The following is a 27,594-nucleotide window of genomic DNA, read 5'->3' as shown; positions in this document are numbered from 1 at the left end:
AAAAGTAGTACTTGGGTAAATGCACTTGGTTACTATTCACTGCTGAAAACCAGCTCTTTTGTCAAGCAAGGAGCACATCGTCTCTGGCGGGTGGATGTGCGAATGTCTGTCCAAAACTTTTCAGGATTCAAATAAAAAAAATAGCAAAAATAGCACATCTACAAGCTCAAAATGCAGTTTGGAGCTTGCACATCTGCTACAATTGCTACTTTTGTGTGACGCTGTACTACGATCAAGAAGGGCATTCATTTACGAAAAAACACAGAAATGTAAAATATGGAGGCTAGAGGGGCGGGGCCACTGTGTGGTGGGCTGCTATTAGTATTATTATAAGTCTGTTGTTGTATAACTCAGACAGGCTTTCCAGACCCCACCACTCACAAAGAACACCCCCCCCCCCAAAAAAAAGAATAAAAAAGGCTGTATATACTCACCGACATACATCCCGTTTTCAACCCTCTTGATGATGTCAAAGGCGTCCTGCGCGTTGCCCTCCAGGATGTCAAACTTGACGTCGTAGCTGCCGAAATTATAGGAGTTGTACGCCGGCACCGTGGTTCTCAGGAAAACGATCTCTGTTGGAAGATAACAATTACAGACGCACAGAACACACACAAAAACCTTTTAGGGCCTTAAAAACCCTCCATAATCACACTCGCATAGCGAACGGCCGGGAGACCGTGCCCAGTTCTTTAACTCGTTTTTTTCCTCCTGTCCAAAGTGGAAGACAATAAAATAGGAGATGGAGGAATGTCTGTGTTTATTGTACATCAAGAGCGGGTCATGGCGAGGTTGAGGCTTTTCAGTGCTTGTTGTTCGCTTAGCCCTTTAAGACCGGGAACAAAACTGTGTCATTTTTGGATTTCTTTGGCTGTTCAAAAAAATAGCAGATCTACAAGCTCACGAGCTCGTAGATCAGCCATTTTTGAAAAGACAATTTGTGCAAATCTTTGCATATATATATATATATATATATATATATATATATATATATATATATATATATTTTTTTTTTTTTTTTTAAGTGAACATTTTTAACTCCAATATTTGCTTCTGGGGGTCCCTGGAACAAAATGTTTTGAGATGGGGGTCTGTGTCCAAATACATACATAATTTTGGGGGTCCGTGACATGAAAAAGTTTGAGAACCACTGATTATAGCAACATACGTTTAAAAACTTAGGATTTAGAAGACATAGAATTCCCAGAGGCAAAGATTTTAAATCTATATTGATTTTTCAATTCATTCACACAAAGGTTCCCGATTTAAAAAAGAATAGCAGATCTACAAGCTCATAGCGCCGCACTCTTGTAGCTTGTAGATCTGCTATTTTTTGAATAGCCCAAATAAATCTAAAAAAAGCACACACAGATGGCGTTCCCGGTTTTAGAGGGTTAGAGGAAAAAAGGGCCCTCGAATCTCTTTTACACCCCACAGTCGCGGGGCTTATGAGAAACGACACAGGCTCAGCTCCCCATGACGTTGAGGATGAGTGTGTCTGAACACACTAGGCCACATGCGGGCCAATAGATGCTTGTCAGTTGTCACAGGGTTCTGTCTGCATGTGATTAGGGAGGCGGTTGGTTACTCTCACATCCATCCCAGCGTGGCAGAACATTTTCTCTGGTGTGGCCTCGCCTCGGCCAAGGATAGAGAGAGAGAGAGAGCGCGGAACGAACATCATGGAATAGCTATTTTTTTTTGTTTGGGGGGGTTCAGAGGTATAGTCGAACGGATTCAGACAATTGCGGAGGGGAAAATGCATTTGATGGGACCTCGGGGATGATAGAATGCTACGGCTATTGAGGGGGGGAATGCCTGACTTGTCACATCGTTGCTGAAAAGCCACAAGTCATCGTGGTTGTCTTCCAATTTGTTGCTTCTCAAGTATTTTTGGACCTCGTTATGCAATCTATATATCGTCTCGGTCGGGTGGAAACCTCATATGCAGTGGTGGAAAGTAACTAAGTACATGTACTCAAGCACTGTTACGTTTTTGAGGCATTTGTACTTTACTGTAGTGTTCCCAATTTCTAATACTTTTACTTCTACTCCTCTACATCTCGGAGGCAAATATTATACTTTTACTCCACTACAATTATTTGAAAACCTTAGTTGCTAGTTACTTTGCAGATATAAATTATGACATTATAAAACATACATTAACCACTTCAGCCATATTTTATACCACGGCTATATGAAAATAGCAGATCTACAAGCTCACAACGTGTCGCATCGCGACGCGCTGTGAGCTTGTATAACTACTATTTTCAAACATTTCAGTACTTTTAATTTTGGTACTTTAAGTACATCTTGATACCAATACGTTTGTACTTTTTAAAGTCCATTTTGAACACCAGACTTTTACTTGTAACAGAGTGCTTCTACATTGCAGTATTGATACTTTTACTTAAGTGCTCATATGTGTTCATACTGTTACTTTTCAGGATTAAAATAAAAAAAAGCTGTTTCAAGCTTGTAGATCTGCTACTTTTGATGCTTTTGTGTGACGCTGTAGTGTGATCAAGTAGGGCATTAATTTACACACAAAAAAAACACAAAAAGCTTTAAGATGGAGATACAAGGTTTCTGCTCGACCACGCCGATATAAAACATGTGACTGTGAGCAATAAGACATGTAAAGGCTGGGGCACACGGGGGCGGCAGGCTCCATTGTCAACCATGCGCAAAGGGGTACGGCCATATTGCTGTTTTCATCACAAAGAAGCATTTAAACTAGCATTGTGTTACATGTTGCTGCCAGCTGCCATTAACCAGCTACATTGCACTCCATAATTGCCAGTATTAAATCGTAGCTGTCGGGCAGAAACCTCTTAACTCCACATTCTAACTTTTTGTGTTTGTTTCGTAAATTACTGCCCTATACTTGATGATACTACAGCGTCACACAAAAACGTCAAAAAGTAGCAGATCCACAAGGTTGTGAGCTGTAGATCTGTTACTTTTTCTATTTTTGGGACATATGAGGTTTCTACCCGACAGACGATAATATCATCGCTGTTGGGCAGAATCCTTGTATCTCCTCATTTCAACGTTTAACCCTTTAAGACCTGAAGCCGATTCTACAAATGTCTTCTAAATCCCAACAGTTTTCTGAAAAACGTATGTTTCTATATCAGTGGTGCTCAAAAATGTTCATGTCAAGGACCCCCAAAATAATATGTATTTGGCCGCCGACCCCCATCTCAAAATATGTTGTTCCAGGGACCCCCCAGAAGCAAAGATTTGAGTTAAAAATGTTCGCTTTAAAACCATAAATATTCAAAGATTTGCACACATTTTCACGATTTGTCAAAAATAGCAGATCTACAAGCTCATAGCGCGGCACTCGGTGCCGCACTATGAGCTTGTATTTCTGCTATTTTTGAAAAGCCAAAGTGTAAAATAATGCTTTTTTAGCTCAAATCAAAAAGTGACACAGATGCGTTCCAGTTCTTATTGGGTTAATATTTTGGTAAATCAATGGCAAATCAATGGCCCCCAGTGTAATGATGGTTACACTGGAGGCTCGTTTCATGGCATGATATTTATTCATGGGAAATCATTGTGATATTAATTCATGATAGTCTGTTATGCTTATACATACACAAACAAGAAGGGACAACAGCTATTTCAATTTGAAACCACTTTTTTTTTTTAAATAGCCAATCGACATGCTCACAAGTGAGATTGTATATTGGCAATTGTTTAAGAGAGTTATGGCCTGTTCTGGACATGCCATAACAGCCAAACATTGTGAGCTTGTAGATCTCCTATTTCTCACTGAAGATATTGTGGTGTAGAGGGGGGGGGGGGGCCCGAGTACAGACCCCTGGGGGACTCGCTGGGGACTCTACAAGAGGGCGCTCAAGGTGTTTGACAGGAAACCTCACTCCCCAGAAATGGGGGGACTCCCCCATTTTCTCGGGGGTCCCCAGAAAATGTGGTTAATAAAGCATCACAATTATTTTAACCACTTTACCCATTTACATGTTGGCTATTTTTTTTTATTTTTTTTTAAGAATACCGAAATAATTTTGATTAATTTTGATAATTCAAAAAATATATAATCTTCTCTTCTGGGGGTCCCTGGCACAAACTCTTTTCAGGTGGGGGGTCCTTGACAGGAGGGGAAAAAAACAGTTTGAGAACTAACTGGTGAACAGTAAACGTACCCTCAGGTCTGGTGAACTCCCTGAAGGTGGGCATGGAGATGACGGTGTGGGACACAGAGTGGACGGGCTGCAGGATGCAGGCCACATCGTTGGGTTTACACGACTTGATGCAGCGGATGGTGTCCGAGCGCTCCACTCTGGCTGCCCTGGAGGTCAGGAACACACACACACACACACACACACACACACACACACACATAATATATGGCCTCTGACCTTTCAGAAGGCATGGGTATCGTTAGGATTTTATTGATCCTGATTCCAATAGGCTCTATGCACAGCAGCCATATTGGACAGAAATTGGGATTTGGTTCCAATATGGCTGCTGTGCATAGAGCCTATTCCACTCCATCCGGGAACCCATCCGGGGACACAGCGGGCCCACACAAATGGCCTCTGCACCGGTGTTAAATTTTACAGCAAATTTAGTCTTACTCATAGACGTTTGAATACATTTCCACTTAGTTTTAGTCATAGTCTTTTGAATAGAATTCTATTTAGTTTTAGTAATATTTCAGTTTTAGTCTGGTTTTATTTGACTAAATATACCATAACATTTTAGACAACTAGACCTACAGTTGATTTAGTCGACTAGAATGTATTTTTGGCGGGCCGTGATGCCGTCGTAATGCTTGACTTATACTTAGCTGTGTGCCAAAAAAAAAGGCCGATATTCAAGCTCACAACGCATGGCGCTGCGATGCGCTGTGAGCTTGGAGCGTGACACCCACTCGCAGACAAGCATAAAATGACTTGCCGGAGGGCCATACTGACTTTGATCAAGTGAACGAAGGGCCGAAACTTGAAACACATAGTTTTAATTTGGTAGACACAAGCATGCTGACTTCTATTTTATTTATACATTTTTAACTAAATGTGTCACTCTGGCGTACTCTGAGGGCACAATAAGTATCAGATTACTTACATAAAACAAGCCACCTCAACTTTCTAATTAGTCTACTAATGTATATCTTGCCAATTGTCAATATGCTAAACTTCATACTAGGTCCCTCATCCGACACCATATGGAGTACACCATTTGAGTACATACAGTTACCTGCATCAGTGGAATGCAGCTATGGAATCAAACTGCAAATGTGAATTGCCAATATTTGGAATCGAGTAAAAATGTATTGGTCTCAAAATCTGCTACCTTTCATAATTCAGATTTTTGAGGGAATCGTTATGATTTCCTTTGTGGTAGCCGTGGGCCGGATTGAGATGGTCCGGAACTGGCCCTCAGGCCGTATGTTGTCCATGTGTGCTATAGAAAGACTTTTCTTTTTTTTTTAAATATTTTTTTGGGTCTTTTTCTGCCTTTATTGTTAGATGAACAGTAGACTGACCGGGAATGGGGAGAGAGATGGGGGGTGACAAGCAGTAAAGGTTGTCGGGATCGGGACCTGAACCCGCAAGCCAGGCTGGATTACCAGCCCAGGTGCCCAGACGGCTACGCCAGCCGCCCGGGCCATAGGAGGAAATTATTGGCCTTTTTGGGTTTTATGGCATGCCCAAAATTGTCATGAATTATTTATTACATAATCGATTATTGATTATTTTTATCATCGACCTTTTATAATCTATATGTCCAAGTGTTCCAAAGCACGGCTTCAGTCTGTGTGTGTGTGTGTGTGTGTGTGTGTGTGTGTGTGTGTGTGTGTGTGTGTGTGTGGAGTATGGGGGGGTTGAAGAGAAGAGTTACTACACTCTCAGGAGAATGATGCACAACCTGCACAGGGAAAATATTGTGATTTGCGGATCATCCCGGCCTCGCATCAGATAATCTCTTCAGGAGGATTTATGGCCACAGGGAGGGCTCTAAAAGACTCCTAAATTGTGAGCAACATGACTAGACAACTCCCCGTCCCGTCCCCGTCCTGTCCTCTCTCCCCCTGGGCGGCTCTCCTCCCATTATTTAAGGCCTTGTTTATTCCACTGAGGTCTCAAAGTGGGGTCCGGGGACCCCCCAGGATCGTCCTTGATGATGGGGTTCCCCAAGTAAATGAGTTGATGTACTGTATAGCATTAAAATCAGTTTACCCACTTTAACCCTAATGCTTAGACTATTCAGAAAATAGCTGATCTACAGGGTCTACAACTGACATGTCCGTAAAAGGCAAACATTCCACCAAAATAGGCAAACATTCTTCAAAAAGAATAACCAATCTACAAGCTCACAACGCGTCCTAACGTGTTGTGAGCTTGTACTGTAGATGTAGACTATTGTTTACCAAAGAGATTAACCCTTTAAGACCGGGAACGCATCCGTGTCGTTGTAAGATGTTTTTTGGCTATTTAAAAACAGCAGATCTACAAGCTCATAGCGTGGCACCGAGTGCTATTTTTGAATAGCCAAAATAAATCTAAAAATGCCACACAGATGCGTTCCGGTCTCAATGGGTTAAGGGGGGAAGAAAGAACATACCCCTGTATATACAGTATTTATGGTTTAAGTGGTTAAGAGTGATTTCTTGGCCATTAACGACCTCGTAGATCAAGAGCAGCGCATCCTTGAATCAGCAAAGGAAAAAACTCTGTGATCGATGACGGTCCGACTGTTTGAGTCTGGGCATAACGGACGGCCCCAGACTCCGTCACGTGAAGACGTACGTTCAAGTCTGGGCTTCAGACCGGACGGACCCTCTCTCCAGAGGGGAGACGACCGCTGTACACGGAGGGTTATATCGGGTTATGAAAACAAGTCGTCTTGCCATGTTTAAGTCCACTTAATGTGCATGGCGGACATTATAGCCACATGATGAGTCATGAGAGACCTACATGTCTGGCTCTCCTCAGGGCATCCGCTGGAAAGTAACTATCCATGTACTGTACTTCAAGTACAATTTAATAAGGTACTTTTACTTTACTTGAGTGTTTCCATTTTTTTCCCCAGCACTTTATACTGTTACTAAAGTACAACTCAGAAGCGACTTTTGAACTTTTACGATTATTTGAAAACTTTAGTTACAAGTTACTTTGCAGATTTAGATTGTTACGCAAAATATACAAACCACGTAAGCCCTACATACTGTGAAAATAGCATATCTACAAGCTACAATAGAATACAACGCATTGCCATGCGACGCAAGCTCACGACTGCATGCAACGCATTGTGTGCTTGGAGATTTAACGCATTGTGTGCTTGTAGATTTGCTCATTTCAAAACATTTTGACTTTTTTTTTAAAAAAAGCTTGTGAAATGGGACATTCTGCATGAGTGCTTTTACTTTTGGTACTTAAACTCACTTTTACTCAAGTAAAATTTGTGATGCAGGACCTTTACTTGTAACAGAGTATTTGTACATTGTAGTACTGTACTGCTACTTTTTACTTAAGTAAGAAACGGGGGGAAAAGGGAGTACTTTTTCCACCAGAGCCCTCAGGGGACCCATAGGCATGGAGCTGGCTGCCCAGGGCCCGGCTAGGGTTGCAGGGCTCCTTTCATAGGGAGAGAGAGAGGGGAGAAGCCCCTGACAGAAAGTCAAGCCACCGCTGGGTAGGGGCTTGTAATTAGCAATTAGCGGGTGGGTCCAAGTTTTGCTTTGGCCCTGGCCAAAGCCACAAAATGTTCTTGTAGTTTATAATACCTCGGGCTTTTTGGAGCTGCAGGGAGAGGGAGGGAGAGAGAGAGAGAGAGAGAGGGGTACTACAAGACGGGGCAAACGCTCCGCCGGGGCTACGGAGTGAATTTACGACAAGATAATGACCCCCCCCCCCCCCCCCCACACACACACACACACACACACACGCATTTCCCCTTGTGCAATAGGCGGGTGCGACAAAGCACGCGGGGGGGGCTAGCAAGTGAAGCACTAATTATAGGCAAGTGTGTTCCCGTTTATTCACTCCTGCGAACGCACGCATGCGCGTGCACGCTCTCTCTCTCATCTCTCCACGCCTCACGTGGCCCGTAGAGACCCAGCCCAGGAGGAGAGAGAGAAAAACCCCAATACTTTTCAGCCTCCAGAAAGAAAAACAAGAACTTTTTTTCATTTTCATTTTTTTTTCGGGGAATGGAAGTCTTCTTTGGTCAAGCACACGGGGCCCCTTTTTTTTAAATATATAAATATATATATATATATATATATATTGTAATTATTATTTATAGTCAGCACATTGATAATGCCCCAACACAAACAGTGCAGGGCATCATTCATTCTGTGCGCGGTGATGTTTGCTCCGCCACAAATTGTTCAGACCACCGGCCAGATCCCAGAGCCCCATAACTCAATGTCAAAGGAGAGAAGGAGGGGGAAAAAAACCCTGGTGTGTGCGCGCCTCCGTGCTTCTTATTTTAAGGATATCCCCACTGGGGACCAGGAGTGCATCCTATGCGGGGCTGACAGCTCAGGACAGGAGGAGAACCCTCCAGGACATCTGAATTTACAGTTTATATTCTAAGACCACAGCGGCCCCGGGGCCTGCAGCCACACGCATGTCAGGCCTATTTATACAGTCGTCCTGCTGTTGCATATTTCCTTCTCCTTTCTCCGCTTAGCTCTGACTGACTGCCACTGCATCCCATCATCTCCTCCTGTCACTTTACTCGCCGTTCGCTTTGGGTTCATCACCGTCTCTTGGGGTTTGTGTCGTCCCGCGGTATGCATAGTGGAAACCTGTGCCTTTCGCATTAAGCCCCGAAAATATGGAACGGGGGGAAAAACGGGAGCTACTGAATAGGGACGGGTGTGTGCGTTACAGAATCCAGACCCCGTCGTATACAGTATCGTTGCTGTCGGGCAGAAACCTTGTATCTCCATAGGGATTCATGGCCTTACTTTGTCGCACGACCGTGTTGTGCAGAAGTAGTGACAATAGCTGATTTACGTACAAGCTCCCTATATCGGCTATTTTCACTATTTTTGAAACATTTTGGAAGTTAACCCATTAAGACCTGGAACGCATCTGTGTCATTTTTAGATTTGAGCTAAGAAGCATTATTTTACACTTTGGCTATTCAAAAATAGCAGATCTATAAGCTCATAGCGCGGCAACGAGTGCCGCGCTACGAGCTTGTAGATCTGCTATTTTTGAATAATCGTGAAAATGTGTGCAAATCTTATTATATTGTTTTAAAGCGAACATTTTTAACTCTATTCTTTGCTTCTGGGGGTCCCTGGAACAGCATATTTTGAGATGGTGGTCGGTGGCCAAATACATGTCATTTTTTTGGGTCCTTGACATGAAAACGTTTGAGCACCACTGATATAGAAACATACGTTTTTTCAGAATACTGTTGGGATTTAGAAGACATTTTTGTAGAATCGGCCTCAGGTCTTGGGTTAATGGGTTAAAGGGAAAGTGGTTAAGTGTGTCTGTTTTGTTATAAATATTGAACCAATGAAAAGTACAAACAAGAGCTTGTGACTAAATAATAACTACACTGGATCCATTGGAACTTTTTCCCCCCATTTCCTGACAAGTGAACAGTTTTGGAGATACAAGGTTTCCGACAGCGACCATGGGTGTGTGGTAAAAGATAACTTAAGATTGATTATAACATTGCTGTCAGGCAGAAACCTCTTATTTCCATATTTAAACGTTTTGTATTTTTTCGGGAATTAATGCCCACATTTTATCAACAGCGTCACACAAAAGCATCAAAAGTAGCAGATCTAAGGTAGGTACCCTCACAAAAACATGCAGTAATCCTGGTCTCTATACTGCTTCCCCCTGGTCAACCGGGGCGCCTGATGGAGGGGAAAGGAACTGGTGGGAATAACGTGTTCCTTCCACGCGCTACATCCTACCGGGGAAACTCCACCCCTGTCAGGTGATAAGAAGCGGCTTGCTAGCTCTCATGCATTGAAGGAGGCATGAGCTCGGCTCTAGACTCTCCCTAGGCTGGCAGAGGGAGTGTAGCGCCCAGGATTACATGGACAATTGACACTGGGTGGAAAAAAATGGGTTACAAAAATCGTGGGATAAAAATTATAAATTAAAAAAGTAGCAGATCCACAAGCTCGAAATGCGGCGCTTGTAGATCTGCTACTTTTGCCATTTTTTCATTTGAATCCTGAAAAGTAACAGTTTTGGACATATGAGCTTTCCACCCGACAGAGACTATAAAAAAGGTGAGGTAGTGGCATTATCATCAACAATCATGAATTTGCACCGTTATGTAGCTTATCTGCATTACCGTAGCCGTTTATGTATATCAGACAGTCATTTTGTATTTTTTTTATATTTCTTTTTTTATTGAGGTCTATGGGATTGTAGCAATTCAAAACTATGCAGTAAAGTTTTCATGCTTTCAACTGTTATTTGGCCCCGAGTTACAAATGGTCTCGGTGCCGGATAAGATTTATTCCCCCCACCCCCCATTTCAGTGCATCAAGAACTGGATGTGAAATTGAACATGTGTTATTTCTATTTCAGAGTTTTAATAGAAAACTGCCCTTCCGACATATAAACCATAGAATACTGTAAAACTATATCATGCAATGATCATCAAATTACAGTCAATTATAGGCAGAGTGCATGGGGACAAGGCTTCCTCGTGATTCTGCTGCCCTAGAGGGCCACCTAGCGGCCATCGAAATACCCTACAGTACCTCCAAAGTAAATACATTCAGTTGGACCTATATATTTGCTGAATAACAGTGAACTATTAAAACATTTGTTTTTAAACACACAGGTTATAAATGTGTATTCCTCCTGGATAGTGTGTGTGTGTGTGTGTGTGTGTGTGTGTGTGTGTGTGTGTGTGTGTGTGTGTGTGTGTGTGTGTGTGTGTGTGTGTGTGTGTGTGTGTCTGTGCGTGTGTGTGCAACTGTGCATGTGTGTGCGCACACACAGGATAATTTTCTTGGTGTTTTCGTACATTCGTAATAAAGTTTGTGTCGCTTTCAACACAACCAGTATGTCACATTTAAACGTCGCTTCGGATCAAAACGTGTTGCTATGCCAACATAACGTGCTGTGATGAAATGTCAAACTGATGTGTGCAAGCCCATGCGGCTCACATGGGCGCGTCAGGGCGTGTCAACGCAATCAATCTCACTCCCGAATCGTCATGTTTTGGACCCTTGGTCAGGTGCAGTCGCCCTTTCATGCGTCGCGTTGACGACGATGCTAACCACCCTATCGGTATGCAAATCAGACGGCGATGGTTAGCCACTTGCAGCGGGCTTTGCTCGATCGTTGCCTCGCTCAGGTGCAGCTCATTGAGCTCGTTCGGACAACGCACCTTTTTATGTTGTTTTCAATGTTTGTATTTACTTATTTTCTGTTTTGAGTGTTTTTAATCTCATTAAATCGTTTTTTTGTTGTTGCTTGTTTAAATATTTTTAATTTAGTTTTCAATGTTTTTAATCTTGTTTTCAATTACTTTTATAGGCAACATTGCCTTGTTCTCAATACGCTCTATTCACAGCAGCCATATTATGAAGACATTCACAGGTGTTGCCAATGATACTAATGAAGGCTCTGTTCCATTTAGTCTAGCACAGTGGTTTCCACGACCCCATTAACTCTGAGAGTGTACAAATGGAACCAAATGGACCCTTACGGGTCCATTTGGTTCCATTTGTACACTCTCAGAGTTACACACCTGTAAGGGGGCATTTGGAAGCCCATGAGGGTCCCTGGACCCCAACTGTAGACCCACTGGTGTAACAGAGTGTTTCCAGTGGGCCAACATGCACAATACCAGCACCCTGACTCTGTTTGACCAGAATGGAACAGAGCCTTCATTAGTATCATTGGTAACACCTGTGAATGTCATAATATGAAAATTCATAATATGGCTGCTGTGAATAGAGCCTATCACGTCTGCATTCTGTCGTCAGTCACGTGACAACACCGTCTATGGGGCGACCCTTCGCCTTGAAACATGACGCTACAGGTGGTCCTGACCAAGCATCAGCATGTGACGGACGAGTTGGGAGTGACAGTGTGTTAGGTTTTGTTGAAAATGACAGATCCATGCAGCCAGCAGGTGTACTCTACTCCAGTGGTTCTCAAAGTGGGGTCCGGGGACCCCCAGGGGGCATTGAGGGGGTCCCCAGCAAAAATGTGTTAATAGCATCAAAGTCAGTTTAACTACTTTAACCCTATATATACATTGGCTATTTTGAAAATTGCAGATCTACAAGCCCACAAAGAAGAGGGAACGTGCCGTTTGTGAGCTTGTAGATCTGCTATAAAAAAAAAAGAAAATGTATTGTTTAAGAATTTGGAATCATTTTAACCCATTAAGACCTGGAACTGTGTCATTTTTAGATTTGAGCTAAAAAGCATTATTTTACACTTTGGGCTATTCAAAAATAGCAGATCTACAAGCTCATAGCGCGGCACCGAGTGCCGCGGTACGAGCTTGTAGATCTGCTATTTTTGAAAATTTGTGAAAATGTGTGCAAATCTTTGAATATATATATTTTTAAAGCGAACATTTTTTAACTCAAATCTTTGCTTCTGGGGGGTCCCTGGAACAAAATATTTTGATGGGGGTCCGCGGCCAAATACATGTAATTCTGGGGGTCCTTGACATGAAAAAGTTTGAGCATCACTGACATAGAAACATACGTTTTTCAGAAAACTGTTGGGATTTAGGAGACATGTAGAATCGGCTTCAGGTCTCAATGGGTTAAAAGATTTTAACACCACAAATCTTCTCTTATGGGGGGGGTGGGGGGGTCCTCGATATGGGGAAAAAAAGTTTGAGAACACGGCGTGTTCTCTACTCTGCCCAGTCGGGCCCTACTAGGGCTCCCGCGGCGCATCCGCCGCCACAAACAATTGCACCTTGGCCAGGTAGGTGGTGAAGGCGCCGTGGCGGCGCAGCGTGAGCCGCACCGACAGCTCAAAGTCCTGCGGCCGGTCGAGGGGGCGCGCCACCGTCATCACGCCGCCCGTGGCCACCCGCTCCATGCGGAAGTGGCCGCCCTCGTTGCCGGCCACGATGGCCACCTGGATCTCGTCGCCGGGCACCGGGTGCGTGGGGCCCATGCGGAAGACGTTGGTGGACAGCGGGATGTTGGTGGGGAAGGTGAGGTGGTAGTGACTTATGCGGAGCGGCGCCGCCAGGCACGCGCGGTCGCTAGGGTCATTGCAAAGCAAGCGCTCGCATCTATCGTTACTGCGAAGAGAGAGAGAGAGAGAGAGAGAGACACGGGGGGAGGGGTGTGGGGGGGTGGACAGGACAGGACAGGAACGAAAATGACAAGAAAACAAGGCAGAGAGAGAGAGAGAGAGAAACCGGCTGTGAGTGTGGGTGCCGTGCATGGCATGCAGTGGGGGTGCCGGGGGGGGGTGGGAGGGTGGTCAAACTTTTAGCAGCCATTCTGTAAACTTCCACGATGTCGACAGGGTTTGGAACCAGTGTTGTCTTTTGAATAAAATTGCATTTGGTTTTAGTCATATTTTACTGAAATGTTCAAGTTTGTCTAGTTTTAGTCGACTAAATATCATCATATTTTAGTTGACTAAATCTACAGTTGATTTAGTCGACTAAAATGTATTTTGGCGGTGCCTTGGTGACGTCATAGTGGCTGATTTTACACTTGGTTGCATGCCGAAAATAGCCGATCTACAAGCTCACAACGACGCGTTGTGAGCTTGTAGATCCCTCGAGCGCAACCAAACATAAAATGACTTGTCTTAGTTCTACTGGATCTCTTCTCCACTACTCCCTCCCTAATACTTTAGTCTAGTTTTTATTTGTTGACGAAATTGTCAATACATTTATTCTTAGTTTTAATCTAGTCAGTGAAAATAGTTTCATAGTTTTAGTCGACAAAAATCAACACTGGGAAACAAATGGAACCCTGCAGGCATGGTGGTGTCACAGCGTGTCCTGTGAGGGATCATGCAGGAACTGCTATCCTACTACAGTACTGGGACGGCCATACATACATGTATATCGTTGTTGTCGGGCAGAAACCTTTTATCTTCATATTCTTTTTGTGTTTTCGTCAATTAACGCCAGACTTAATTACAGACATACTACAGCGTCACACAAAAGTATCAAAAGTAGCAGATCTACGAGCGATGCGTTTCGAGCTCGTAGACCTGCTACTTTTGTCGTTTTTTTTATTTGAATCCTGAAAAGTGACAGTTTTGGACGTATGAGGTTTCCACCCCGACAGAGACGATATGTGTGTGTGTGTGTGTGTGTGGGGGGGGGGGGGGGGGTTGTGCCAATGTAAACATGTCCACATATCATCATTCCTCTGCTGCCATTCTACAATAACACAACATGCTAGAGCTGAACGCTCGCTGAAGTCATTCCAGCAGAGAGCATGCACGGCCTTGATCCACTGAGATTGCAGTGAACTACTATCATAAATCGCAAGATGTCATATTTCTTCCATTGATATCCGTAGAGATATTGGTAAAGTCATCCTTTGTGAAGCTCTAGATCTTTGCTGTTTTCCTTTCCATAACAAAACCGATGGAGCTTGCACAAAAAAGAAAATCACCATTACACCAGTAAACCTGATGTGACAATGAAGTTGATTCTGATGTGTGTCAGTGTGTGGATTTGGCTGATTGCATCTATCTGTATCGTCTATGTCGCATGGTTGATCCTTTTACTGATGCATGCACACATTATTCCAATTTCTGTGTGACTATCCATTCATCAGAGGTGCAGTATAAGTGATTTTCTTTTGTTAAAATAAGTGTTCTGATAGTAATCATTGCTATAGACCAGGGGTCTTCAAGGTTTTTCAGGCCAGGGACCCCTCAGCTGAGAGAGAGGTGAAGCAGGGACCCCCCCCATTGTTTAAAATTGTGTTGCAGATTAAACTTTTTCATAGATAGCTTCATTGACTATCAGTGTTGTGTAAATTATTGTTCATTTCAGACATTAAACCACTAAAACCTTCAATAGTACTTGATTTGCTCCTTTTCCCCCCTACAGCAAACCTCTTTGCCAAAAATAGCCGATCTACAGGCTCGCAATGTGAGCTTGTAGATCTGCTATTTTGGCTAATGTTCCCCTCAGAATAGGGATGCTAGGGTTCAAGTGGTTAATAATCAAATCAAATCAAACATCCTATCACACAAAGATTTGGCAGACTCCCTATAGTAGCTTTGAGGACCCCCTAGGGGTCCCGGACCCCCCAAAAATATATCACTTACAGTACCAGTGTCTGCATGTGGGGGGGCATGTGTCTCCCACCTAGAATTGTACGCGTAAGAAAAGACTCCAGCCACTCACGTCTCTCCAGTTTTGCGATAATTCTCTGGACACTCGAAGGACAGACATCTGAAGCTTCCCTGCACGTTGAAGCATGTCTGGTTCTCTGTGCAGGTGTGTGTTCCGATTATACACTCATCAACATCTGGAATATAAAAAGACAAGAGCATGCTCAAATCTCATGTCAATATTACATTTAATGGTGCCGTTAAGTGAGAGGGAGTGAGATCTCGGTCTGTGCTGAAAGACGCATGCAAGGGGATACGGTATATCGTTGCTGTCGGTCAGAAACCTCTCATCTCCATATTCAATTGTGTTTTTTTGTAAATGAATGCCCTACTTGATCATACTACAACGTCACACAAAAGCATTAACACATTGACCGCCAGAGGTTAATCTCATAATGTACTCACCAGTGCCAATGTTTTATTGTTGTTTTTTGTTTTTTTCCACGTCGCCATAGACCTTGTTAAAATCCTTAAAATTGAGCTGTGCACTGTTTGTAAACATCGCGGAGATCTGCCTGGTTCGAGCAGTGAAAACCATGTGTCAAACGGAGCCGCCATGTTGTAGTTAGAACGGTTTATGTTAAACAGTGATCACCGAGGAGAAAAAAACTACAAGGAGAAAATGGGGTTTCAGTTTCGTCATTAGAACGAGGGCCGACGGGATCGGCAAAACCGGATCCCGAATAATTCTGTTTCCGGTGGTGTTACAATGAAATGTGCCGTATCGAGAATTGAAAAAAGTTTTTTTTTTTTTTTTTTAAAAGGAAAAAGCACCACAGCGTGTAGGCTACGGGATCGGCGCGTTACGTTTGGATTTATCGGCCCGTAGGCTACGGGCCTGGCGGTGGTAGTGTTAAAAGTAACAGATCTGTTACTTTTGAATTTGAATCCTGAAAAGTAACAGTTTTGGACATATGAGGTTTCCACCCGACAGAAACATTATGGGTAACCTGAATCTGATTATTAATTATAAGGACGTGAGATAGTTGTCCTATGAGGTTTAATGTCAGCTAGCCTGCCAGGTAGTGTTAGCCATTCATAATCGTCTCATCTCCGTTAATAACGAAACTTTCCGAGGTCCTTCTGATTGGTGGATTTTAATGCCTGTCAATGTTTCGATCGTTCATAATATCGCTCTGAAAGTGATCCAAACGATATTCTTTACAGCTGCAGTTGTCGTCATAGTTGCCATCCACTTCACTTTTTTTAAGAAGACATATTTATTGTAATCTTTATAGTTATCGAGCTCTGTGTGCATGGTGGTTAAGCTATGAGGTGAGGTGAGCTTACCTTGGCAGTTGCGTCCGTTGGCAGCCAGGGTGTATCCATCAATAGGACAGGTACAGTGGAAGCTCCCCGCCGTGTTGTGACAGCGGTACGAGCAGATGTGACCTCCGGTGGGCAGGGCGCACTCGTCGATGTCTACACGGGTCGAAGGTCAAAAGGTTAATTAAGACACAGAACGCCGGATACAAAAGAAATGAAGTCAACAGAGAGATCCAATAGTATCCCAATACTCAGATTTCTGCATGACGTTGTTACGGTGGGATTGGTGACCTGCCGAAATATGTGACCACCTTGTGGACTTTACATGACATCAATGTCGGAACATACATCACTGATGTTTGATTATTAACAGAGTTAAACTTGGATTAAAAAAATGGTATTATTTAATTACAAAAGTGAAAAAGGTGACATAGTGAAAAAGGTGACAGAAGGAGCGGACATTTCGTTGGCAGGTTGCCCATGTTGGCTATAAGTAGGCAGTAGGACCCCAACGGACCTTTTAGACAAAAGTATTATAAATGTAATAAAGTATAAACTGTGTTGTTTTACATTCTTTTGCCTAATAAAAAAGTTCAATGAATCAATGAATCAATCAATCAATCAAAGGCCTGTTAGAGGTACTGTAACCAATGATGATGGAGCTGATCGAAGGCACAGAGTGTCATTAATCAGCTCATTTCCACTGTTGTGGCCAAAGGGCCTGCAAGGAAATAGATATCACACAATATAACCATATATACAACCCATACCATAAACACACATGGATTCAATCCAATGTTGTCACGTCCCTCTTAGAGAAGAGACTTATTAACTTAAGTCAACTATACAACTTACTAGAGAAACACAATGCAACAATACAGCAGTGAAAGTACAAACCTATTCGATGAACATAATAGGTTTTTGAACAAACAAAAAAAAAGACCACAAGATGGTCACATATTTCGGCAGGTCACTACTTCCATTGTAACACCGAGGACGGAGGAGGCAGAGATTTGAGTATTGGGATCTGACTAAAGAGGACGTTCAAATAATGCAACAGGGTAGTAGTACCCTGGCAGCAGAGCAATGAAGAGCTTGTGCCTAAATAATGACCACATTGAATCCACTTTACCTTCACAAGTCATGCCATCGTTGTCGCTGAGCTGGTAGCCACGGCGACAGTAGCACTGGTATGATCCATAGACGTTGGCACACTCCTGACTGCACGGGTTGTTGTCGCACTCATTTAGATCTACACAGAGGAGCGGAATTGATATATTTTTTAACATAATCGATTATAAAGAAATAATTGATACTTGATAAAATACGTCGTTTTCAAAAATAGCTATTAGAATTGTTTCTTGTTGATTTCATTGATATAAAAAACACAAATGATCAAAAACAAACATGCTACTCAATTATTTGATTAATGGAAAAGGTCATTAATAGACTAATTGGTAAGAAAAACTAATCAATAGTTGCAGCCTAGTTTCCACTGAAGTCCAACAACGCGGAAAGTGGTTAATAATATTGGATCATGACTTCAGTTCCAGCAATGAAGCAGATGCATGAATGGAAGGTTATGTAGAGACAGTATACAAATAACGGGTCCATTTGTATACTGTCAGAATTACAGACTTGTAAAAGGGTCCGTTTAGATCCACCTCAAGGAATCCTGAGAGTCCCTGGACCCCACTTTGACAACCACTGATGTGGAGAATATTTAATAATAATAATAATAATAATATTAGTCTCACCGTCACAATTCCTGCCGTCACTGGCCAGTCTGAACCCTGTGGTACAGCTGCACTTGTAGGACCCCTGAGTGTTCTCACACTTATGGGCACACAGGCGTCCAGGATAGTGCCTGCATTCATTGATATCTGAAATAATATGGTGAAACAACAAGTACATGTCAACGCTAAAACATCCAATTCAAAAGCGCCTGCAGCCTTCCCAAAAATTAAAATAAATAAAGATGACACACTAAACAAAAAGTGTAATAAGGGAACCTCTTTTGGCATTATATTGTTATTACATATAGTTTTTTGGTCATGTGTGCAGAGAGGTCAGTAAGCACTCAATACTTTATTAGACAGAAATGTAAACAGCACGAGGTACAGTCAGACATCCTACTATAATTCTACAAAGCTCTGTAGTGGTGTGAAGGTGGTGAGACCAAAACTGTTCTGCCCGGTTCTCCTCAGGGGCTGGTGGAGTAGTTTAGGCTAAAAGGATCAACACTTACCCTCACACACCCTGTTGATGCTGTTGAAGATGAAGCCTGCGGCACACTCACAGCGGTACGAGCCCACCAGGTTGATACAACCATGACCTGAACACGCTCCGTCTGGACCTTTACACTCATCAATGTCTGGGGAAGAACATGGAACCAAACATTTGAATAACAAACAGCATATTAGAAGGGCTACTTCCATCTGTGGTTCCCAGCCTTTTTTTCCCTTGGAGCCCCACATTCTGACAAAATATGACATGTGTGACTGTGCACACACACCTGCAAATACACACACATACAGTGAATTGTGAAAGTAGCTTTTCGCAATTTTAAGTTTAACGTTTTTTTGCCTACCTACACATCACGTTCCCTCTTCGTTGAGGTGGTAGTCTACCTACACATTGAGGTGATATCCCACCTACACATTGAGGCGGTAACCTACCTACCAACACATTGAGGTGATAACCTACCTACACATCGTGTTCCCTCCTCGTTGAGGTGGTAACCTCGGCCACAGTTGACAGAGCTCCTCTGGCAGCTGAAAGAACCAACAGTGTTGATACAGGTGTAGCCTGAGCCACATGCCGGGGATGCTGCTGACTGCATGATACACTCGTTGATGTCTGAAACACAAGACAACACTGGTCACTTTCTTGTTGTCACATTTAAAAGGAAGTGTAAGTGATATTCCTTTATTAAAATAAGTGTTAAGTAACTATATATATTCTGATAGTAATCATTATCATTGCTATAGAGAGTTTGTCCAGTAGCAGGGGTCTCTTTGTTGCTCCAGCTCTTTAATAAAGAAAAAATAAACATTTCAGGTCGGGATGTTACAGTATACTTTGACTATTCTAAAATAGCAGCTCTACAAGCCCACAACGTGTCGCATTATGATGCATTGTGAGCTTGTAGATCTGCTATTTAAAATAAGTTTGACAAGTACTTTTTTTCTTTTTGTATTAAACTTTCTACTTTGGTTCTGTATGTTTATATTGATGCCAGTACTTTAGTACTTTTACTCCAGTACAATTTTTAATACAGATAGAATACAATACTGTGTTTAAAAGATTGCTGATGAAGTTGCCTCTTTGTACTGTGGTTGAAGATTACCCAAATAGGGTGACTGCTCGAATTTTAAGCTTAATATTATTGTAAACCCAGTCACATAAGTTAGAATGGCTATGACATTGGATGTTACTTGGCTAATCCTTGTGATCTTTCCACGAAATAAACTACTACAGTATATCAAGTGATATCTGCACAATGTTCCTTTACTGAGACAACCAAATGCAAATGTTTATTGGCTAAGGAAAATTGTTTCCTAAAACATTGAAGATTAATCCTACAATGTCGTACAGTTGTACTGTATGTTCTGACATCTTTTAAAAATGGCCAAACATTGTCATACTAGAAAGCTGGCACTCCTCCAAGCTCTCTCTACTGTAGCTTTAGCCTTGTATGTCTGCTGATAGGAATAGGAATCCATTCATAGAGGTCTTCACTGTCGGATGTAAACCTTTTATGTCCTAAACCGTTACTTTTCAGGAAATGGAAAAAAAGAGGATCCAATGTAGTTATTATTTAGCCACAACAAGCTCTTGTTAATACTTTCCATTGGCTCAATTTTTATAAAACCCACAGACACTCTTTTCACTATCAAAATCTTTCACAGATAGTGAAAGTCGATAATCTACTAGCTTGAAGATTGGCTTCTTTCACAACTCTAGCACAACACTCTAGTATGATGTAGAATGGCACTAATTTACGAAAAAATAGGAATGTTTGAAATGTCGAATAGATACAAGATATGAAGGAGCTAATTAGAGATGGCTGTGGGATGGAGGATGGCTGATTTAAGCAGTCACACCCCACACCGAGTCCAATTACACTTTGAATTAGTCCAGGGTCAAACTAAAACTAGACTCAGAGCTGGGTGTGGCAGCGCACCTTGCTGTGCATCAAGGACATTGATGCACAACAGGATAAATCAGTAGGCACGATTCAATCAATTCAAACTGGTGACAATTGAAATCGATTAAATAAAAGAATCATCACGATGCAAAAAATGATACTGTATTGAAAAGAGTATAAGAGAAAACACAGTATTGTAAGGAAGAAAAAAATGATGAAAATACTGAATTTGTGCAAGAGAAATAGTGATAAAAAAAAGTATTTTCTGTCATTTGTCTCGAAAAAAAATCGTGCAGAATCGTATCGTGAACCTACTATTGTGATTTGAATCATATCGCGAGTTGAGTGAATCGTTACATGCCTATAAATCAGTCATCTCCACAAACACTCAGGGAGAGCCACTGTCCGGACAGAAGATAATCATCCGCTCGTGTTAAATGTGTTTTGTAGGATTTTAGATATAGTACCACAGCATGGCAAGCGGCATGGGATCCTGTATGGCTACTTGTAAAATAAAAAATAACTTTAGGATTTTGAAACCTCGGCTGTTGTCTGTCCTGCCACTGAGACAACGGCCTTTGAGGGGTAGATTACAGGTCCAAAGATTACAAAACTGTCCTGGCCCCTCTCTGTGTATCCAGGGTGGGTGGAATGCTCACCAATGCATTGGCCCAGAGCATCCTGGATGTAGCCTGAACCGCACTTGTGCTTGGGACGACAGCGGAACGAGCCCTGGGTGTTCTGGCACTCAAAGTCTGGGACACAGTTATGGGTGCCGGACTCACATTCATCGATGTCTACAGGAGGAACAAGTAGAATTGAAATGAAATACATTCCTATAAGAATAAATGTATGAATGAATAAATAAATAAATGTGTAGTTAGTCCGAGGTGAGTAAGCTATCATTTACTCACCTTGTGATGGTTTGAATACAGCGAGAATGTTCGTTTAATTAAAAATGTAAAAAGAACATTTTCTTAAGCTAAGTTAAAAGTGATGTTTTGGAAGTACCGACACACGACTGGATACAAGACACTTGGCATTACACTGTGAGCGTTGTTTTTGTAGTTAATAAACAGAACACTTTTTATGTAGTTTTGTTGATCTTGGCCTATACCATATTTATAGTATTTTCTTCGTTTTTGGATTCTTCATTCATCGTAAAGGAAAAATCCTCCTTGTATGTAATCTCCATCACAGGGTGAGTGAATGAACAACTCCCTTAATAGGATCTCATTCCACTCTAGACCGATGCTTTGTGTCCCAGGCTCCAGAACAGGCAGACACAGTGTGACACTGACCTTTGCAGTTGTTGTTGTCAGTGAGCTCATAGCCAGTCCCACAGCTCACCTCCCTCTGACAGCGGAATGAACCCTCCGTGTTGATGCAGCGCTCCCCTACACGGCAGTTACTGGCTCCCAGCAAGCACTCATTAATGTCTGACACGCGGGAGAGGAGAGGAGAGGGTGAGAGAGAGGATAAGAGGGAGAGGAGAGGAGAGACATTTGTCCTAAAACTTGGGCCGCGTTAGTGACAACTTGGAATAAAAATCACATGTTGCATAACGTTTGCCGTCGGGCAGAAACCTCTTCTCTCCATATTATAACACTGGTGGAAAAAGTACTTCATTTTTTTTACTTAAGTAAAAGTAGCAATACTGCAATGTAGAAGTACTTTGTGACACAAGTAAAAGTTGTTATTAAAAAATGACTTGAGTAAAAGTACAAAAGTATTGGTATCAAAATGTAGAAAATGTTTAGCCTCGGTATAAAATAGGGCTAAAGTGGTTAATGTATGTCTTATAATGTAATACATTATATCTGCAAAGTAACTAGTAATTAAAGTTTTCAAATAATTGTAGTGGAGTAAAAGTACAATATTTGCCTCTGAGATGTAGTGGAGTAGAAGTAAAAGTATAGACATTTGGAAACACTCAGTTACTGTATTTTAACTTTTTTTCCCCAGTAAATTAACACCCTACTTGATCATACTACAGCGTCACACAAAAGCATCAAAAGTACCAGATCCACAAGCGGCACGTTTCGAGCTTGTCGATCTGCTACTTTTCGCCGTTTTTGAATTTGAATCCTGAAAAGTACGTTTTGGACATATATGAGGTTTCCACACCAACAGAGGCGATAATATATCTGTATACCGTATATCTGAATCCACGTTACATCACACAGACAGTGAATTAAAGTCTCTTTTAGGACACTGGCCGTCTCTTCCTCTCCTTTTAAGGATACTACCTGCCAGTAAAAGGTCACGTTTATATCCTAGTCACTTTTTATTTGTTAAATGTCCTTCCCTGAGTACAATATAAACCGTGCAAAACTAGCAAAGCTCTCAGCTTGCTTTAGGGAACACATTGTTATAAAGTTAAAGCTCTACAGTATAATCTGATAGTAATCCAGCTAGAGTGTTTGTTCAGTAACAGGGGTCCACCGTCTCTCCAGCTCTTTAATAAACAGAAAATACATGTTCAGGTGGGCTACACATTTCAGCCAATCAGGAGAGAGTACACATTGTTCAGCTTCAATTTAAAAGTGTTAAAGGTTCCAATTTTGTCTGCTCATTTCTTTAGTTTCATCACTTCTAATTCAACTTCTTTATTCTGTATCCTGAATGAGTTCTCCCTCCGATTAAATTGCTATCCTGAATACTGATGTTTATTAAAGAGCTGGAGAGACGGGGAGACCACTGTTACTGAACAAACACTCTATAGCAGTGCTTCTCAACCAGTGGTCCGGGGACCACCAGTGGTCCTTGAGGGGGTTCCTGGAGGTCCCCAGCTAAATGGAGAGTTCGTAACCAAATGGTTACCAATAATTTAACTCTTGAGAGCGTAAAATGAAACCAAATGGACCCGTAAGGGTCCATTTGGTTTCATTTTACGCTCTCAAGAGTTAAATTATTGGTAAACATCTGCATTACTTAATTAAAGAATTGTTATTTTGACCAGCGTTGGCCTGTCATCTCTCCTATGGTACCGACATCAACACAGCATGGAATTGTGGACAAAATCTTATCCAACGATAACATAATATTCTAAGTTTTGGGTCTGAGAGTCTAAATCTCATCAAATGGTGGTTCTGTGGCTCAAATGCAGAATACAGTAAATAATGGACCTTGATATGAAAAGGGTTGAAAAACACTGCTCTAGCAATGACTATACTATGGGAATATAGAGCTACTCAACACTTTTTTACCAAACTTTTAACAAACAAATATCTCTTACTGCACCTTTAAAGTAGAAGAGCCAGGCATGCAGTAATAATGTCTACTTACCATCGCAGCTTCTGGCATCTGGTTTGAGTTTGTAGCCTTTGAAACAGGCACAGGTGCCGTTGCCCACACACAGGTGGGCACAGTTCCCGTTCCCTGTAAACACCACAAACACTATTAACAACAATATTGTCAGTGGTGGACTGTAACAAAGTACATTTACTTGAGTACTGTACCTCGGTAGACTCTTTGAGTATCTGTGCATTATTTTAGTATTTGTTTTTTGGAAGTTTATGTAACTCCACAACATTTCAAAGACAATTACAGTATTGTATTTTTCATTTTTGTTGTACTGTATTGTACTTTTGACTATTTTTCTAGGAAGACACCCGGGACCCAAACGTACAAAAATACATTAATGAATGCATTTATTAATGCAAAACAATGAAAGTAGCATGTGATCAGTTTTATTTTAAATTGAATATTGCTTTTTTACAGCGATGCAATAATATTGAAAAGAAAATGTACTTTGTATGTTTGAATACTCAAGTATTTTTAATAGCATGCACTTTTGCATATTTTTTTTTCCTCATCTAAAATGCATCGCAAATTATCTAAGGTTAGGTTTAGGCATAGTTTTTGTGAGGTTAGGGTTACGTTTAGGCAGTTTTTGTAAGGTTAGAGTTAAGGTTAGATTTATGCATTATTTCGCCACATTAGGCATAATTTATTTCACCAGGGGATCAAACCGGGCCGGGGGATCAAACGCCAACCGCCTAATCACAGGGCGGACACTGAGCTGGTAACTTTCACTTGTAGATGAGTAAAATCTGACCAGGAGTATCTGTCTATACTTTATACTTTGTCCATCACAGATAACTGTATTTGCTTACTGAGTTCCTTACTCTGTACCTTTGCACTGGTCACTGTCAGCGTCCTTGGGCAAGGCATCGCTTTCACCGTCGTTGGTTTCATTCTCCTTCTCTGAAGCAGTGGGGGAGAAGACAGCATCTACATGACTGAATGTCTACAACAATCTTATCTTATATATATACAATTTGAATCCTGCGCCATGTCGGTTGTCTGTATGTATGTAGCCAGTGTGACGTAATCTGACATCACGCCAGTGTGACGTAATCTCACGACAGCATGACATCACGCATGACATCACATCCTACCTATAAATTCTAGGATGCCGTCAGATCGCACCAGTTCGACGGCTTCCATAGTGGGTTTTGGTCATTGGAGAGGTGATGCACGTCACCTCTTTCTGAAGTGGGTACTTTCAAAGCCTGCCGTGGATTTAGGAGAGCACAAAACTCTCTCTCACACTGTGAGGTGCCTGTAAGGTGGCACTGCAAAGTGAACGCGGCCCGAACGTCTAGTGACTTACACTTTAAATGTCATAACCACATGTATCCAGTAGAGGGCAGTGCATATCTATTTTTCCATCCATTTGGACCATCAGGGGTCCAAATGGATGCTTATTGAGACCCTTACTTACTTGTCCATTTGGTTCCATTCGTAAATGAACACTGAGGATTTTACAGTGTATAGATTGTGGTCCTAGAGATAAAGAATTGTATCAAATGGGGGCCCATGGTCTAATGCATGGGGTCCTTCAAAATAAAAAAACAAGTGTTGAGAATAACAGCTCATATAATTGTCCATTTCCATCACTGAGCTGAACCTCAGCATCGCTTTTATCTGAACTCTGCATCATTCAAGCCTTCTTGTCCTTATCCTTGAACTTATTGTTGGACCTTTGGACATTGGCTAATTGAATGGCCTGTCCCTGCCTCTCACCTGTTTATATATAAATCACTTGTAGCCTCTATCTGTTAGGCTTTATGCACAGCAGCCATATTGCAAAGAAATTGGGCCACTTCTTACACCAATGACACTAATGAAGGTTGTGTTCCATTCTGGTCAAACAGACTCAGGGTGCTGATATTGTTTATGTTGGCTCACCGGAAGGACTGCTAAACTAGTGGGTCTCAAAGTGTGGTCCAGGGACCCTCGTGGTTCCTTGAGGGGGTTCCAAATGGCCCCTTACGGGTGGTTAACTCTGAGAGTGTACAAATGGAACCAAATGGACCCATAAGGGTCATGGGGTCCTTGAAATTAAAAAGTGTGAGAACCACTGTGCTACACTAAATGGAACAGAGCCTTCATTAGAATCATTGGTAACACCTGTGAAGGAAGTAAGGCGGCCCAATTTCTTTCCAATATTGACAGCGAAACGTTGCCATCCCTGCCTTGCACCCAGCTCTATCAAAGAAAAGGCTCCAATTGTCCGAGTTGCTCAAGTGCTTTCTTCTTATACTGTAGCTACAATCCTGGTCTCTTTACAATACCTATAAATAAACCTTAAAAAATATCCTATTTGCCTATTCCACTACTCCAGTGTCCGCCTCTTACCCCCAGGAGGCCCTGTGGTCTGGTTGTCCGGGGATCCGTCCACGCAGCAGGCCCGGGACACCAGGCCACACTGGTACCCCAGCAGCAGGCGCTGGTCACAGGGCAGACCCTGCTCCTGGGCTGCCTTCCCCAGCAGACAGCAGTCACAGCATGTCTACGGCACAAACACACAGTAAAACATTCATTTAGGATCCATCGCACCACCGGTGCCGCTGCCCACAAGAACCGATCTACAAGCTAACAAGGCGTCGATCTACAGCTGTCGCACGCGATAGCTTGTGGATCGGTTCTTGTAGGCAAGTGATACAGTCGCGCTACAGAGTACACAGTTATGAGACCGAAAGTAAAACTTCATTCCAGTGGTGGAAAAAGTACTCACATTTTTTACTTACAGTAAGTAAAAGTATCAATACTGCAATGTAAAAAAAACCTCTGTTACTAAATAATAAAAAATGTACTTGAGTAAAAGTACACAAGTATTGGTATCAAAATGTACTTAAAGTACCAGAAGTAGAAAGTACTCATTGTGCAGAATTTCACAATATTTCAAATGTATAAAAATAAGTTTGAAAATAGCAGATCTACAAGCTCGCATCGCGACGCATTGTGAGCTTGTAGATCTGCTATTTTCAAAAGGCCAAAATGTATATAGGGCTGAAGTGAGTAATGTATGTTTTGTAATAATAATCAAAATCTACAAAGTAACTAGTAACTAAAGTTTTCAAATAATTGTAGTGGAGTGAAAGTACAATATTTGCCCTGCAATACTGTCACCCTATTTATAGGCTGACAACATCTGAATAGAATAGTATCAGATGCACATTGATTGATTGATTGATTGATTAATTGCTGGATTGAATACGTTATTAGTCTACGTATATTAGAAATATAAACAGCACAGAGTTACAGTAAAGTAAGACATTTAGGCTAAAAGGATAACACAAAAAAAGTCCTGGGGACCAGTTTTCATTGTGGTCCTACAGTATGTATTCAATTCATCAAAATAGCACAGAATTAGAACACATTAATACATGTCATCAAGAAGGACAAGCAACAATGTAGAAAGGAGAAAAAAGAAAACGGTGGCAGTGAATGACACCTCCTTTAGATGGGCATTCAAATCTACCTCCACTTGTGGTCTCCTGATAGATGTCTTCCTGATAGATGTCTTTTTCAGGCCCGTTTGGAAAGAAACTCAGTGTCACA

The 27,594-nt window shown here is 41.9% G+C and overlaps 1 protein-coding gene across 3 annotated transcripts in view; it reads right to left on the bottom strand.

Annotated features, from left to right (window-relative positions):
* Positions 1–27,594, bottom strand: part of fbln1 (fibulin 1) — a 95,602-nt gene that overhangs the window by 34,038 nt on the left and 33,970 nt on the right. For 2 of the 3 annotated variants that reach the window (XM_084061073.1, XM_084061072.1), the window contains 13 exons: positions 26,389–26,542; positions 24,880–24,951; positions 24,031–24,123; positions 22,044–22,181; positions 21,402–21,539; positions 19,299–19,451; positions 18,841–18,966; positions 18,350–18,475; positions 17,725–17,844; positions 16,617–16,748; positions 15,340–15,463; positions 4,176–4,321; positions 435–575 (listed from right to left, as the gene is read on the bottom strand). In XM_084061073.1, the coding sequence (XP_083917199.1) occupies positions 435–575; positions 4,176–4,321; positions 15,340–15,463; positions 16,617–16,748; positions 17,725–17,844; positions 18,350–18,475; positions 18,841–18,966; positions 19,299–19,451; positions 21,402–21,539; positions 22,044–22,181; positions 24,031–24,123; positions 24,880–24,951; positions 26,389–26,542 (1,663 nt within the window). Of the gene's footprint in view, positions 1–434; positions 576–4,175; positions 4,322–10,840; positions 13,255–15,339; positions 15,464–16,616; positions 16,749–17,724; positions 17,845–18,349; positions 18,476–18,840; positions 18,967–19,298; positions 19,452–21,401; positions 21,540–22,043; positions 22,182–24,030; positions 24,124–24,879; positions 24,952–26,388; positions 26,543–27,594 lie in introns of those variants that run through there. The other variant, XM_084061074.1, reaches the window with a different exon arrangement.

Source organism: Gymnoscopelus microlampas, assembly GCF_963454915.1.
Source record: "Gymnoscopelus microlampas genome assembly, chromosome: 6".
NCBI lineage: Eukaryota > Metazoa > Chordata > Actinopteri > Myctophiformes > Myctophidae > Gymnoscopelus > Gymnoscopelus microlampas.
The sequence above is the reverse complement of the archived record's forward strand: the minus strand, read 5'-3'. Positions and strand labels throughout refer to the sequence as shown.